Raw genomic sequence first — 16,284 nt, 5'->3', positions numbered from 1 at the left:
TCTTCTGTTTTTGAAGTGCTTTTGCATAAGTTTCTAGTTATTACTTTTTTTGAAAATTTATTTATTTGAGAAACACACAGAGAGAGAAAGGATGCAGGGAGAGGCAGAGGGAGAGAATCTTCAAGAAGACTTTCTGTGGAGCCTGACACAGGGCTCGATCCCATGACCCTAAGATCACAAAACTAAGAGTTGGACATTAAACCCACTGAAACACCCAGGTGCACCAGTCTCTGGTTATTCTTATTAGCAATTCCATCATTAGCCAGTTGTTACTTCAAGTAATCTCCAGTGATGGGAGAGCGGTAATAGAAAACGCAGAATTAAAGAGTTTCTTTGCAAGGCTGTTTGTAGGATGTCTCTTAATATCAGCATGAGCACCACATTTGGAAAACTCATGAAGACTTCATTAAATAGAAGCTGATTTTTATATGGCCTGATACATAAGTCAGTCTCTCTGTGTATTTTTTTATGTCAGGGAATGAAGGAGTTAATATTATACAACAAACAGAAGTACATGATAATTTTCTTCAAACATGCTTGTGGAGATCTGTTCCCAAAATGCACATTTAAACTGGCTGAGAAAAGGGACTTCTGCTGTTGGGGTTGGTGGAAACGAATGTGGACTGCCTGTGCTGGCTCCGGTCCAGTGTCAGCAGTTCCCCAGACAGTCATGCTGCTAGTGGTTATTGTGTTTTTTTTTTTAATCCTGAGAATATATCTCACTTTACATATTTAAATAAACTCCCATGGAATTGATAATTTATCTAATGCTATTTGGCAAAGGTCCTAGTTTGAATTTAAATCTTGCAAATTTAGAGATTAAATTGAAAATGTTTTCAAACTTCATTATCATTGGTAATGAAATCGGATGGCATCTCCTCTAAAGTGCTCATCTGATAATAGAAAGAAACTTTAGAAGTATTGCAGTGTGTGTGTGTGTGTATGTGTGTGTGTGCGCACACTCTGGGAATTTATTTTTTCTTTTTCTCTAAAATGCTATCCTAATTCCTTTCTGCAATAATGAGATGGAAAGTCCAGTTAAGATTACCTTCTTAATATAGACCAAACTGTTAGAAATATGAAGTGACTGAAACCAAGAAAGTGCTTGTTGTACTTTCTAGAATTTAAATTATTTAAAAGGAGGGAAAAAGATAACAAGAGTAGAATGAGTGCTAGAGAGAGAGAAAGAGAATGAGAGAAAGATGGCACAGAAGCAGGAAAACAGAACAAATAGGAATGGAAGAAAGGGTTGGGGAAACTAGGGGAAAAATGTAAAGAGGAAAGTGATTAGAGAACCACCTCACATCTCACATGAGTGAAGAAAGAGTAGTAAGAAGGAACAAAAGGAAGTTCCCAAATATACAAAGGGACTAATCAAAATTGACACAGTTGAAGGAGGTAAAGAAAATAAGACAAATATGGAGAAGGTACAGATAACCAAATATGTACTGAGTTTCCCTACTATACCAGGGGCCATAATAAGTCTAGCTGAGAAATTCACAGGCTGAATAAGCAAAAAAAAAAAAAAAATCCCACAGAGAAGTATAGTACCCAGAAAGAAGTATGGAGAAGGCATATGGTCGTTCTAAGGAAGGTGAGGTCCATTGAAGATGGAGTAGGTGATTGCATGTGTGTGTGTAAATGTTTACAGGCAAAGGGAATCTAAATAAATACTGAATAATGATGAGAGTAAGTCTACCTTACTTTAACTTGAAAATGGTAATAATTGGGCAACCCGGGTGGCTCAGCGGTTTAGCGCCATCTTCAGCCCAGGGGGTGATCTTGGAGACCCCTTATAGAGTCCCATGTCAGGCTCCCTGCATGGGGCCTGCTTCTCCCTCTACCTGTGTCTCTGCCTCTGTGTGTGTGTGTGTGTGTCTCTCATGAATAAATAAATAAAATATTTTAAAAAAAGAAAATGGTAATAATTATTATAACATACCAAAGCCCTTATATTCATCACTGCCCATATGCTGGGACGCATATAAGCAGTTCATATGCATAACTTCAGTGGATCCTACCAGCAAACTATTCAGGGCTGCATTACCTCTGTTTAACAGCTGGAGATCTGGGTCTTAGTGAGGTCGCATAACTCATCAAAATGCATACATTGATTGTGCCAGGATTTGAAGAAGGTCTGACTCCCAAGCCCATGCGTCAACCACCGTGCCACAGAGAATCTTCCATCTCCACGCGCCATCAATAGTATCATCTGTTCATCCTCCCGTGTTCCCCTTTGCTTCAACTGCACACAAATGTATAATATAGCAGGTCTGAATCTAAGGCAGCTCGTCCCTCATTTTCCAAATCACTCAAAACTACCTCATCCTAAAAATTTTTCTGGACTCACTACAGCTGACACAGGCTTTGACACATTTCTAAGAATGCCATCCTTTTTTTTTTTTTTTTTAAACTCTTTTTTTTTTTTTTAAAGAATTTTATTTTATTTATGATAGTCACAGAGAGAGAGAGAGGCAGAGACACAGGCAGAGGGAGGAGAAGCAGGCTCCATGCACCGGGAGCCCGACGTGGGATTCGATTCTGGGTCTCCAGGATCGCGCCCTGGGCCAAAGGAAGGCGCCAAACCACTGCGCTACCCAGGGATCCCGAATGCCATCCTTTTAATGCCAGCCCTTCATGGCCTACAGTATATTGATGTAGCTGTGTGATCCGTTTGTTCCTTGCACTGATGTTTCATATGAACGAGGCTGTAGCATTCATTAGGCCAAAATATGTACCTTATTGATATTTGCATCTCCAGAATGTAGCAAGAAGCTCGCACACTGGAGATGTTTATATATATATATATATGTATATATATATATATATATATATATATAGAGAGAGAGAGAGAGAGAGAGAGAGAAATATAAATATAAATATATATTGAATAAATGGACAATAGGGATTAATCATGGCTCCATAATTCTCCAGGGTTCCATTAACCAGGGTCTATATTATGCAACTTTCATGAGTCCTGTAGAGCTCTGTCTTAAAGCCATGGAATAGAATAGGTAAGATTGTACCAGCCTGTGCCATGCTGCCTGAAGTACGATCAGCACCCTTAGATGTAGGGTGATCTGAACCAAGAGACCTTGATCTGAATCAAGAGACCTTGATATCTGTAAAGCTTCAATTTACTCATCTGGAAAACAGGAGCAATAATAGGATTTTTCTCATGGGGAATTTAGACAAGATTAAATAAACTGAATAGGAGAATACATACTTTGTGTAACATTCCTTTTTTTTCTTTTTGGTCTACTGGAAATCTTGTCTTCCCAGAGTGTTCTTTTCTATAGCACTGCCATCCTATTTTATTTATTTTTTTTTAAGATTTATTTTATTTATTTATTTATCTATTTATTTATTTATGATAGACAGAGAGAGAGAGAGAGAGAGAGAGAGAGAAGCAGAGACACAGGAGGAGGGAGAAGCAGACTCCATGCCGGGAGCCCGACGTGGGACTCGATCCCGGGTCTCCAGAATCGCATCCTGGGCCAAAGGCAGGTGCTAAACCGCTGAGCCACCCAGGGATCCCCTGCCATTCTATTTTAAAATATATATACATATACATATACATATACATATAACATATACATATACATATATTATGGGCATTATACGTAAATATGCAACATGAGTAGAGTGTGCAGTATTGATTCAGTGTCTGGCACTCGGGAATCACTTAGCTACAATTAGAAATCTGATGTGCAAAAAATTTTTAAAAATTTAAAAAATAAGTTAAAAAAACAAGAAATTTGATGTGCACATATTAGATGTTGCATATGCTCACTCTACCTGAATAGATGAATGGATGAATGAAAATAATGAATAGAATTCATTATTAATATTTCTTTTAAACACTGTGTTCTCTTCCCTGTGGGGATATCATCAAAGTGCATCCTGTGCCCAGCAGACCAAGAGTGGCCCAATCATGGACACATCCAGTGTGGACAATGGAGCTGGCATGGACTTGTTCACACATGATCTCACACTCCGTCTGAAGAGCTCTCATCAGTATTCCAACTGCTCAACAGAGACACTTAATAAACTCAGAGTAGCTGGACAGTTGTCACTGAACTGTCTAATTGAGTGGCCCTGAGGGGCAGTATAGGGTATTACATGAGCAGGAAAGATTAGCGACATGAGCTGGGCTACTGATACAGGAATAAACACCCCCGTGTGATCCACCAATGTTGTGAACAAATGCCCAGAAGGGCAGCTGATAATTAGAGAAAAGAAAGGCAGGAAGTGTACGAAAGGAAGGATGGGTTCAGTTTGAGTTTTCCACAGACTTTTCTAAATGACACACCTATGATGGGATAAATGCCAGCTGAATCTTTAAGAAATCTTTAAAATCTGTTAAAATTACACACACGTGCACACACACACACACAGCTTACCTAAACTGCTTACCCAACAGAATGCAAGAAAAAAAAAAAAAAGTAGCTACATGCAGCATCTCCCTCCCAAGGGTATTTATTGATTGTTTTTGTCTCTGTGTCAATGTTGAGCAATGCCATATAAATCAAACTCTCACTAAGTATGCTTCTGAACTGCTGTTTGAACTCCAGCTGCTATTCTCAACCTCAGCAATGTGCCCTATATTGGTAAAAGAGATATTTCATCACCTATTTTTCTTCTAATTTCAATGCTTACTTATTCCAATAACTACTAATTGGGTCATTCGGTCGAGGGATGAGAAAAACAAAGTAAATGAGACATTGTCTTCAGCAATTTATAATCTCAACATAAAACACACGTTGTATAATGTGTTGGAATATAAAGGGGAAGAGAGGTATTATTTTTCTCAGCTTGATTGAGTATAATTGACAAAAATTGTACATATTTAAGGCAAACAGTGCGATGTCTGGACACTTACGTGTTGCAAAATGATTACCATAATCAACCAAATTAACACATCCATCATCCTGCACAGTGATCTTACTTACGTATTTATGTACTTACTTAGCTGTGTATTTATGTATCGATGCGTGTGTTTATTTATTTCACTGTGCTGAGACCCTTCAATACCTACTTTCTCAGCAAATTTCACACACACACTACGATGTCAGTAACTATCCCCTGAACTTATTCTTCTGTAACTGGAAGTATACACCCTCTGACTAACCTCTCCTCATTTAATTTTGATTGAGTGTCATCAGTAATCGTATCAAAGAATAATGAACAAGTTAGCATGAAGGAACACACAGAATTTGAATAAAATCTGGAAGGGAAGACTAGATTCTGATGTCCTAATAAGACAGCCCAGTGGATGGTTGGTTGTTGCACATGGAGCTGAGGCACCAGATCTGGTTTGGGCTTTGTTGCCTGCTAGTTACACCTCACTAGGAGGGCAAGTTCACTTCTCCCTGGTGCTTCAGACTCCTGACCCATAGTGGGGTGTAAGGGCAGAGAAATGATCTATGGTGGTTTACATCCTCTCCACCCTGGGGGCATCTTCTAAAAATTAAATTAATAAAATGTATATGGAGACTTGGTTAGCAAATGCTAAATAAATGTTAGCAGTTATCATGAAGAGAGGCTGTTTACACATAAAACAAATATCGATACGATTCCTGATGTCAAAGAACTTGTTGAACAAAGCAGGAACGATGTGTAGACAGTATATAGGGGGACACCACCAAATTGTGTCTGAGGACGCCCTTAATACAGTCAACTGCAAAAACATGAGCATTAAAAACAATCGAGAAACAGCTTCCAAGTGTCTCTGTCTCTGTCTGTCTGTCTCTCCTCCTCTCACACACATATTGAAACAAACACAGAGACAGAAGATGTGGTCAGCTGGAGGCCCATGAAGGGGACGAGCTTATAAATGAGCCCAGGCTAGATAACGATCGCAAACGAGCATATGTTGTTTCGTTACCTTCAGAGATTTTAACGCCTTCTCCTAAATGAGATCATTAAACAGCATGCACCATCCCTGGTGTTGTGCAGAGATTCATCTGGAAACCAAACCCCCAACTCACTGTTTTACACAGCTTTCTGAAATTACGTATGTTCCTCAAGTTCCCTAACCTGAAAATGAAAAACTAAAAAATAAAAATAAAAATAAAAATAAAAATAAAAATAAATAAATGAATAAAAACAAAACAAAACAAAACAAAAAAAACCTAAAAACTAAAAAAAAAAAAAAAATTAAAAATTCTGTCCTGCATGGAGTTTCTTACAATACTTATGCCAAATTCCTCAGCAACTTTTCCATTTATACTCTCCCAAAACACAAACATTGCACATGATTCTGATATTCTATAAACATTGTATATTGATTGTATATTAATTGTATATTGATTGTATAAACATTGTATATTGATTATCTCTGTCATTATTAGAGTTGGATGAAGAGATGGCTTTTTTCATTCATTCATTCATTCATTCATTCATTCATTTGACAGAAAAAGTGAGCAGGAGGAAGGGAGGAGCAGGGGAGAGGGAGAAGCAGACTCCCCGCAGAGCAGAAAGCCCCATGCAGGACTCGATCCCGGGACCCTGAGATCATGACCTAAGCCAAAGGCAGATGTTTCACCGCGTGAGCCCCCCAGGCACCCTGAGACTGCCTTTTTTTGATCCCTTACTGTCTTTTCAAGAGTTGATATGCAATAAAATGTTAACTAAATAAGTGTATCTGTATAGGTGGGCACAGCCAGAGTGACAGTATGTGCAGAGGGTGTTGGGGGAGCCAGAACAGAAGTTGGATGGACAATGACTGCACCACAAACAATACCAAAATCCATTTATTTAAAAAAATAGGCCTCCTTATGGAAACATAAACAAGAGGAGGAAAATGTCAAAATCGCAATAAAGTAAGAGGGGGGATACTCACCGGGAAGGCCGAGGAGCCTGGTATGCAATCAGAAAAAGTCAGTACAAAGAACCTCCAAGAAAAACAAAGTTGTAAGGATGGTGGATCAATAGTGCTGCTTGCTGAAATGCTAGAAAATTACAGGATTTGTCCAAGGAGGTGGTCACTGGAAGCTTTAGAGTGTACAGTTTTAGTAGAGTTGTGAGAAAAAGCAAATTGCAGAGCTTAAGGGAATTGGTGGAGAAGTGGTGGTAACAGGGACAGAGATTCCCAGGAAAAGACCCAGCTGAGAAAAGCCACTCCACCACGAGCTGCGTGAGTCACTGATGACCCGGAGCCAGGCAAGATCACAAGGACATTTTTGCTCAATTTCAAATGTCTATTAAGGATATTTAAAATGAGCTCTGCCTTTCAGGCAATCAGGGTATGAGTATTTTATTTTTCAGCGAGATCAAGGTTTTCAGGTTGTCAGAACCACAGAGGGAAGCATTGGCCTTGCAGTTACCATTGCTTTCATTTGCATTGTTTGAAAGGTGAATTAGACCTTTTTCCCTTCTTTTTCCCCCAATCTCCACAGGACACATGGGGGCATCTTCAGTACCAGGGCTTAGCTAGTCCAAGTTATCTTGCAAATAATGTGTGTGCATGTATTGGAGAGAGGGAGAGCGAGAGAGAGAGAGAGAGAGAAAGAGAGAGAGAGCACTCAGGTGAGCAGAAAGAGAATCTTCTAAGTACAATCATTGGGCTTCTGTTTATCAGGGCTCCTTTTTTCTGGCTCCTTAGCTCTCTGGCCTTCCAGAATATACAGATGGGCTTCAAGTGAGCCGATTACTAGAGTCTACAAAAGCCCCAGAAGTAATCCTTCCAGGCACAAGGTCAGAGCTTAGACTCTCTATCTGAACTTGCTCACCAAAACCTTGTTGCTGAAGCAAACAATGCAAAAAGGTGTGTTTCCGACTTTTACTGTAAGACAACATCCCAGGGTGGAAGGGGTGGTGGTATTTAAAAAGGACCCACAGCATCAAGACAGTGTGGTACTGGCACAAAAACAGACACATAGATCAATGGAACAGAATAGAGAACCCAGAAGTGGACCCTGAAATGTACGGCCATCTAATATTCGATAAAGGAGGAAAGACTATCCATTGGAAGAAAGACAGTCTCTTCAATAAATGGTGCTGGGAAAATTGGACATCCACATGCAGAAGAATGAAACTGGACCACTCTCTTTCACCATACACAAAGATAAACTCAAAGTGGATGAGAGATCTAAATGTGAGACAAGATTCCATCAAAATCCTAGAGGAGAACACAGGCAACACCCTTTTTGAACTTGGCCACAGTAACTTCTTGCAAGATACATCCACGAAGGCAAAAGAAACAAAAGCAAAAATGAACTATTGGGACTTCATCAAGATAAGAAGCTTTTGCACAGCAAAGGATACAGTCAACAAAACTAAAAGACAACCTACAGAATGGGAGAAGATATTTGCAAATGACATATCAGATAAAGGGCTAGTTTCCAAAATCTATAAAGAACTTATTAAACTCAACACCAAAGAAACAAACAATCCAATCATGAAATGGGCAAAAGACATGAAGAGAAATCTCACAGAGGAAGACATGGACATGGCCAACATGCACATGAGAAAATGCTCTGCATCACTTGCCATCAGGGAAATACAAATCAAAACCACAATGAGATACCACCTCACACCAGTGAGAATGGGGAAAATTAACAAGGCAGGAAACCACAAATGTTGGAGAGGATGCGGAGAAAAGGGAACCCTCTTACACTGTTGGTGGGAATGTGAACTGGTGCAGCCACTCTGGAAAACTGTGTGGAGGTTCCTCAAAGAGTTAAAAATAGACCTGCCCTACGACCCAGCAATTGCACTGTTGGGGATTTACCCCAAAGATTCAGATGCAATGAAACGTCGGGACACCTGCACCCCGATGTTTCTATCAGCAATGGCCACAATAGCCAAACTGTGGAAGGAGCCTCGGTGTCCATCGAAAGATGATGGATAAAGAAGATGTGGTTTATGTATACAATGGAATATTACTCAGCAATTAGAAACGACAAATACCCACCATTTGCTTCAACGTGGATGGAACTGGAGGGTATTATGCTGAGTGAAATAAGTCAATCGGAGAAGGACAAACAGTGTATGTTCTCATTCATTTGGGGAATATGAATAATAGTGAAAGGGAATATAAAGGAAGGGAAAAGAAATGTTGGGAAATATCAGGAAGGGAGACAGAACATAAAGACTCCTAACTCGGGGAAACGAACTAGGGGTGGTGGAAGGGGAGGAGGGCGGGTGTTGGAGGGGAATGGGTGACGGGCACTGAGGTGGACACTTGACGGGATGAGCACTGGGTGTTTTTCTGTATGTTGGTAAATTAAACACCAATAAAAGTTAAAAAAAAAATAAATAAAGCTAAAAAAATAAAAAATAAATAAATAAAAATAAAAATAAAAAGGACCCACAGGATAACTCGTCATCAGCAAACAGACAAGAAATGCACGTGTGGGTATAAGCGAAAAGGAGGACACAGCTAAGCTTTCATCTCAGAACAGGAAGAGACGCTGCCAGATGGAATAACTGACAGGGACAGATGAGAAAGATGCTTGCAACATATTAAGATCAAAACTTGCGTAACAATGCATGCTCTGGTTTTAGTTTTGTCTAAAATGTGTATCATCTATATACAGGTGTGTTTGTGTGTGTGTGTGTGCACACACATGAACTGGCTGTTTCTCTCTATGAATGTTGCCTTAAGAAATCATATTTAGGGCCCACCTGGGAGGTTCCATCGGTAAAGCAAATGCCTTCAGCTCAGGTCATGATCTCAGGGTCCTGGGATCAAGTCCTGGGATCAAGTCCCCACATCAGGCTCCCTGCTCAGCACGGCCTCTGCTTCTCTCTCTCTCTGCCCCTCCCATGCTTGTACGCGCATGTGCTCTCTTTTTTAAGAAATCAATAAAATACATATATTTAAAAAAAGAAATCACATTTAAATGAAAGATGAAGATGTTTCACAGACAACATAGCTCATCCGAAATGACTTAGTGTTCAGCAATCATCTTTAGTTTAATTTGATTATAACTGAGAGACCCTCAAGAGAAACTGTTGCACGGTACTATGTCCAGAGGAGAATGTCAGGAAGAAGATAATGTACAAAAATAAATAAATAAATACACAAACAAACAAATAAATAAAAATAAAAGAAGATAATGTGCATTACACTTAGAAATAGCATACAAAAAAGAAAGAAAGAAAGAAAGAAAGAAAGAAAGAAAGAAAGAAAGAAAGAAATAGAATACTCAGAGGCTCAGAGGCTATGGATTTTTGAGAGATTTCTGGCAAGATCCTGGGGAGACAGTGACAGTCCTGCCACAGCCTGTGGGTTGAGGTAGGGAGAGAGCTGCAGCAGTGCCCTCCTCAGGGTCTGGAAAAGCCTGGGAATGGGAGCCTTTGAGACCATCCCTCCACTCTTGCACAGCTGTTCCGTGTACTGAACCAAGCTCTTCTCCATGAGGCACCTCAAGTGGGGACCCAGCTTGCTGGAAAACCCAAGATTTTCAACTCATGTGATAGCGAGAATCTGCTTATCATTCTCTTATCACCATTGTGATTAATAGGCCATTCTTTTAGTTAGCATACATAGCATAAGCCAGTGAAACTCTACTTCATGAGCCCTGGATGCGCTGATTAAAATCGGAGCAGTTCCAGGCTTGGCCTCAGACCTCTGATGGTCACACTTCTACCTGACTGGCATGCAGATCCCTTCACTGGCCTTCCACAGATCGCCTAACAGCAAGCAGGGAAATGAGCCTAGAAATGGTCCTCAAACTTCACTCAGTTTCTCTCCAAGGAGAGAAGACAGTCATTAATACTTCTCCGAAAGGGACACCCGGTGGCTCAATGGCTGAGCGTCTGCCTTCGGCTCAGGGCATGATCCCGGGGTCCTGGGATCCAGTCTCACATCTGCCTGTGAGATGCTCTGTGTCTCTGCCTGTGTCTCTGCTTCTCTCTCTGTGTCTCTCATGAATAAATAAGAAAAGCTTAAAAACAAAACTCAGAAGGAAGTGTCATTTAACCAAGTCTTCAAGGTGTCTGGTGAATTTGGAGAGACATTAAAAAAGAGCATACCTACAAGCACACGGACACAAAGTATTTATTTATAAATAATTATGTAAACATAAATACTTAAATACATAAATATATAAACAAACAAACAAACAAATAAATAAATATGTAGGCTTATAAAAAAGAAGTATGATTATTTATAAGTGATGAGATGTAGTAAAAGCAATTAAAGACCAACGGTTGAACATTAGCCGTATACCAGATGCTACGCTAAACTTTATATCTGAGTTCCAAGACTTAGTGTTATTAATAAGGAAACAGGCTCAGGAAGTGCCGTGACTTGATGGGCATTTGACCAAGGCCCCTTCTTGTGGCTACTACAGCCGTGCACCACATGGCAGTCCCCCCACAGCACACGCGTGTGCTCGTTATATAATAGCTCGAGGGCAAGGCAGGTTGTTGGCTTCCAGGCCAAAAGCTTGAGCAGCCATCTAGAACTCTTGCTTTAATAAACTCAAACTGGCTTTCTGAGTGTGCTCACACTTAGTGAATCTCTCCCTCTCCTGTAGACAGACAGACAGACAGACACAGAGGCATACACACCCCACTGGTACACACAGCTTCTAAAACTCCTCTAACACTTTGGCTCAAACTTAGTCATCATGTTACAGTATATAGTTTGTTTTTCAGACAAACATTTTTTTTCCTATCTGATTATGGCAGTGATATATATTTAATATGGATAATTTGAAAATTCAGAGGAAATCATAAAACATAAAATGAAACATGTCCGTTACCCATATGTCATTTTCTCATTCTTCCTCTCTCTCTCTCTCGTTCAGGATTCATTCACTCATGAATTCAAAATCAAAACAAAATAAACAAACCTTGTACACAACTTGGCTTATTTAGCTCCCTATGAACAGCCTGTTAGAACAAGAGACATCTTTTATCAGTCTTTTTCCCCACACCACAAACTATTTAGCAGATGGTCCTGCTTCCTCTGCCTCTCAGTGGCACCTCGACCCCCATAATCAATGTGGGATCAGGGCACATGTTCCCATTCCAATAAACTTGTTAGGACTGGTAATGCATTAAATTGCAAGCCAAAGTATCAATTCCAATGCTGTCTATGGGTAGAAAGAGGCCATTAACAGAAAACATATTGTGTTCTTTTGTTTTCTATCAGCTAAATTCTTACCTTTAACATTTAACATGATGCAATCAATCTCTCTGACTCTATTAATGCTAGCTTAGATTTAGTCACCAAACGAATGAAGGGTCCATTACGGAAGAGACTATCTATTAATTCTGTTACTGAATCGAAAAACTCCCCCCAGCAATTTGAGTGAAAAGTATGAAAATACTCAAGACTTACCCAAAGTTTTCAAGTGAAAAAAAAATTGTTAACAAAGTATTTTAAATGATAATTATACATCCTATTTTTATTAGAAGCAGTTCTGCACATTTGGCTAAAACTAGAATATTTTATTTCAGGATAACTCCCTTACACCTAAAAGGAAAAAAAAAAAAAGCATAGGAAAAGCATAGGAAACTTTTCTTATCTAAAAGTGTAGAAGAATCCTATTATTTCATATTAAAAAAAAAAACTAGGCCTTTATCCTAATAGACTGCTATCCTAAAAGCCGTAGGGTAGCATTAATTTTTTTTCTTTATTTTTCTCTATTTGAAGCTCCTAATTGTGTACACAATCAGTTGTCAACTACCATAATGGGCTAACCCAACCAGCAGGTTATCTCTGGCAAAGCATTCTTTTCACTTTTGGCTTTTTCTCACAGGTTTCTATCATGTGTATGACATCATCATTGTCTTCCTTCCATCGAACCTTATATACCTGCATCCCCAAGCATTTGGATTAAAAACAAATTGCTTCGAGCAATTCTGATTACATTCCCAGTTTAGTGCTTTTTGTGTGCTGACATTTCTGAGTTCTGATCTATGGGCTCCCAATTGCATATGGGATTAAAAACAGCAACTATAATAACGATTTTCAGCCACATATAACTGAACAACTGGAGAGAAGTGATGGCACAGAGTCTCTAATTATGGAGGTCAGAGAAAAGTAAAGACCTGGGGGAGGGCAGGAGTCCCTAAGAAACAGAACATGACCTTAGCGTGGGGACACAGGGCAGGAGGCACATATGGAAGAGATGCTGGAAATCACAACACAGAAGTTATGTTTCTAGGGCCCAGCTCCATCCCCCCCATCTCCCTGAATGAGTCACCTCGGGGAGAATGGCCGAGCAGGTGTCTGACTAGGGTGGCAGGGGGCCATCCGCAGGGCAGCCCTCCTGCACACTGGCCTGTGGCAGGTGTGAAGCTGCCTCCTGCTTCAGAAAGTAGACTAGAGGGTGGCTAGCAGTTACCCGATCTTCTTATTTTGGAGGTCATGTGAGCACATTTAGAAAGAGCAAGGGCGATAATGAGCCTATTAAGGAAACCAATCTACAGCATTCCAGGTTAAACCAGGAGTCATTCCTCTGATACCCTGAATTACATTGCTAAAAAGTACAGGGCCACGTCTAATGGGAGCAAGGACAGGGAACTCTCCCCCACAGAGTGTAAACATAAATATGAATGAAAATAGAATGCCTTGTGATATAAAGAACTATCAATACAGATTTGTCATCTATTCCTGGAGCAAACCATTTTTTTAAAAAACAGCCTTTTAATAGAAAGTCATGCGCTTCTAAGTTTCATTGATTTTTATTTTTGCTTCAAGGTAGCAGTTATCCTCTTTATTTATTAGGTTATTTATTTATTTATTTATTTATTTATTTATTTATTTTTGCGATGGAGATTCGCAATCACCAGGAATGGCAGTGATACGAACATTGAGTTCAGACACACTTACAGGAGGCAATGTACTAACGAGCAAAACTTTTCTAGGAATTAGGCTATTGACTATATGAAAATAGTCGCTGCCGCAAATTATTCTGCAAGTCTCAACAGAGACTCCTCTAGCTATGAAGGACCAAGGATATATTAATATGGGTGCAATTTGAATATTGTTTGGGAGAGAAATCAATTCATCTGTCTCCAGACCATTCACGCTAGCCAAGCAAAACATACAAAATAATATCAACCCCATTCTTTGCCACCAGGGATGCAACCAGATAACAGGGCAACAAGGGTGAAGAAGTGGCCGCTTGCCTGTGGCTGTGGATTCTGAATGCTGAAAAAATGTTGGGTAAAATCAATAGAAAGAAAACTAAAACAAAACTCAGTTTTCTACAGTGGAAACATTTGTCCATTTCTTCCTTCTATTAAACATTATATGTATATAGAATATTATATAATACATAATATAATATATATAATTATATATCATTATGTGATATTCAAAGACAGATCCCTCTAATATTCAAATATCTGAAGCACATGCAGGCCCCTGCAGACAGAATGTGTTAAATGGCCCATTATGATCTTGCTGACTAACATATCAATCTAAAGTGACCAATTCACTGTTAGGAAATAACTTACAAACCCTAATGTCAAATCTCTTACCATTTTTTTTTTTTTACTCTTTCCAAATAAAAGTGTGCTGGGTGAAATAACACAATACAAAGTTAAAAAAGAGATGAGAAAAATCACCTAAAGCATTTACATTTGACCTTTTTGGAGATCGCTTCTCATCTGACATTATGGTATATTTTATATTCTTAAACTTTATCTGAGTCATTGCTTGTGTCTATTCAAGGGTTAATAAATAGAATTTAATGTTGTTGGGGTTTTTTTCCGTAGCAATTACACACACTTGATCAGTGATAATGAGTAAATGTTCAATGAGAGACCTTGCGCTGGTATTTTCTACTGAACCACAATCTTTATTAAGAAGCAAGGTGCATCGGACACCAATTTTGTAGGATTATTTTGATTAAGGTAAATCATTGCACACAGCTACTAACCTTTCACAATGAACCACAAATTAGCATCATTTATTTCTGTCTTGTGCTTCATTCTGCATTTAATAATAGAAACCCTGGGTAAGTGTCAGTGTCAGACCAAAAGCAGACTTACCATCATCATACTGGCCGAAGCAGATGGCGAAGAGCCCTCCGAGGATAATCCCTGAAGCTAGCCATTTCCAGAGATAACACTGTTGTAACATCTTCTATCCAATTCCACTTGAGGCTGATCTGAAATAACAGGAGGGAGAAGGAAACATGTGACAAGTCCTGTGATAGGTAAACACAACGGTCACAGCACAGAGAAGCCTGTGAAGGTAATGACCTGCGACCACGCTACCTACTCGCGAAGTCACACACCTGTTTAGCGCCCTGCAACTCTTTACCCACATAAACTCGCAGACAAATGATCCCTAAAGAAAGAAATATTTTCTGTTGCTTACTACATAAGCAAGGAAGTTGAGAACCTAACATACTGAGGATACCAGAACCACACCCTTTTCAAAACTGAGACCCTGTGAGTGCATCACATGTTGAACAGTTTAAGTTGCTAACATTTATGTTGTCTACAGCATAGTTCAATGATAAAGTGTGCATTTGTATTATTTTTACAATTTTATTTATGTATTTATTTGAGAAGGTGCACAAGCCTCTGAAAGGGCAGGGAGAGAGGATCTCAAGCAGACCCCCACCACCCTGAGCATGGAGCCGGAGGCCGGGCTCGATGACATAACCCCGAGACCATGACCTGAGCCGAAACCCACTGCCTGAGCCACTCGGGCACCCCAAGGGTATGTTGTTTTATGACAAATTAAGCTGGTGAGCTACATTTAGTATCTACATGAAAATCTCAACAGACATTTGTCCTCCACAGTCAAATAGAACAACTCTTCATTACAATTCTAATTGCTTTCTAGCAAAGCTGGGGAAATAGGACATGCCAGGTAAGGCCAACGACACAGCATCCATTTCTACTGTATCTGTCTTCCTAAGCATCTGGATGAATTTCGTTTTCATCTCTTTATTTTTCTTTGCAATCTCCCAGCAAGTAGAGAAACTAAGTGAGATTATCAGTGGCCACCAAAAAGTCCTACTGAAAGAATGCTGTGCCAAGCTTCTGTGTCAGAGGAAGGAGTCATTCACACGGAGTTGCTCAAAATACCCTGGTTATAGATCACAGTAGAACACGGACGTGAACGGTACTTCTCTAATCCAGCAGTTCTACACTCAAATGCCTACGGGGACAAGATGACAAAAGGGGAAAGCGAATGACCATAATGGGACAAGGGGGATGGTGAGGCTGCATGGGGTGTAGGCTTTGTCTGCAGAGACTGGCTGGTGCCAATGTCTGTCAACGGCTGCCAGGTGGGAATGCAAACCAGTGTTGCCAGGCTTCTAAGTTTCCAGAATATCATAAAAATCAAAATTTCCCGGT

General features: G+C 39.8%; 1 protein-coding gene across 5 annotated transcripts in view; it reads right to left on the bottom strand.

The window, feature by feature from the left end:
- PCDH15 (protocadherin related 15) overlaps window positions 1–15,052 on the bottom strand; it is a 743,522-nt gene extending 728,470 nt beyond the window's left edge. For all 5 annotated transcript variants that reach the window (XM_041729528.1, XM_041729523.1, XM_041729527.1 and 2 more), the window contains exon 1: window positions 14,962–15,052. In XM_041729528.1, coding sequence (XP_041585462.1) covers window positions 14,962–15,052 — 91 coding nt within the window. The remainder of the gene's footprint in view (window positions 1–14,961) is intronic.
- Window positions 15,053–16,284: the final 1,232 nt, after the last annotated feature.

Source organism: Vulpes lagopus, chromosome 14 (genome assembly GCF_018345385.1).
Source record: "Vulpes lagopus strain Blue_001 chromosome 14, ASM1834538v1, whole genome shotgun sequence".
Classification (NCBI taxonomy): Eukaryota; Metazoa; Chordata; class Mammalia; order Carnivora; family Canidae; genus Vulpes; species Vulpes lagopus.
Note: the sequence above shows the minus strand (reverse complement) of the source record. Positions and strands in the feature narration are given on the sequence as shown.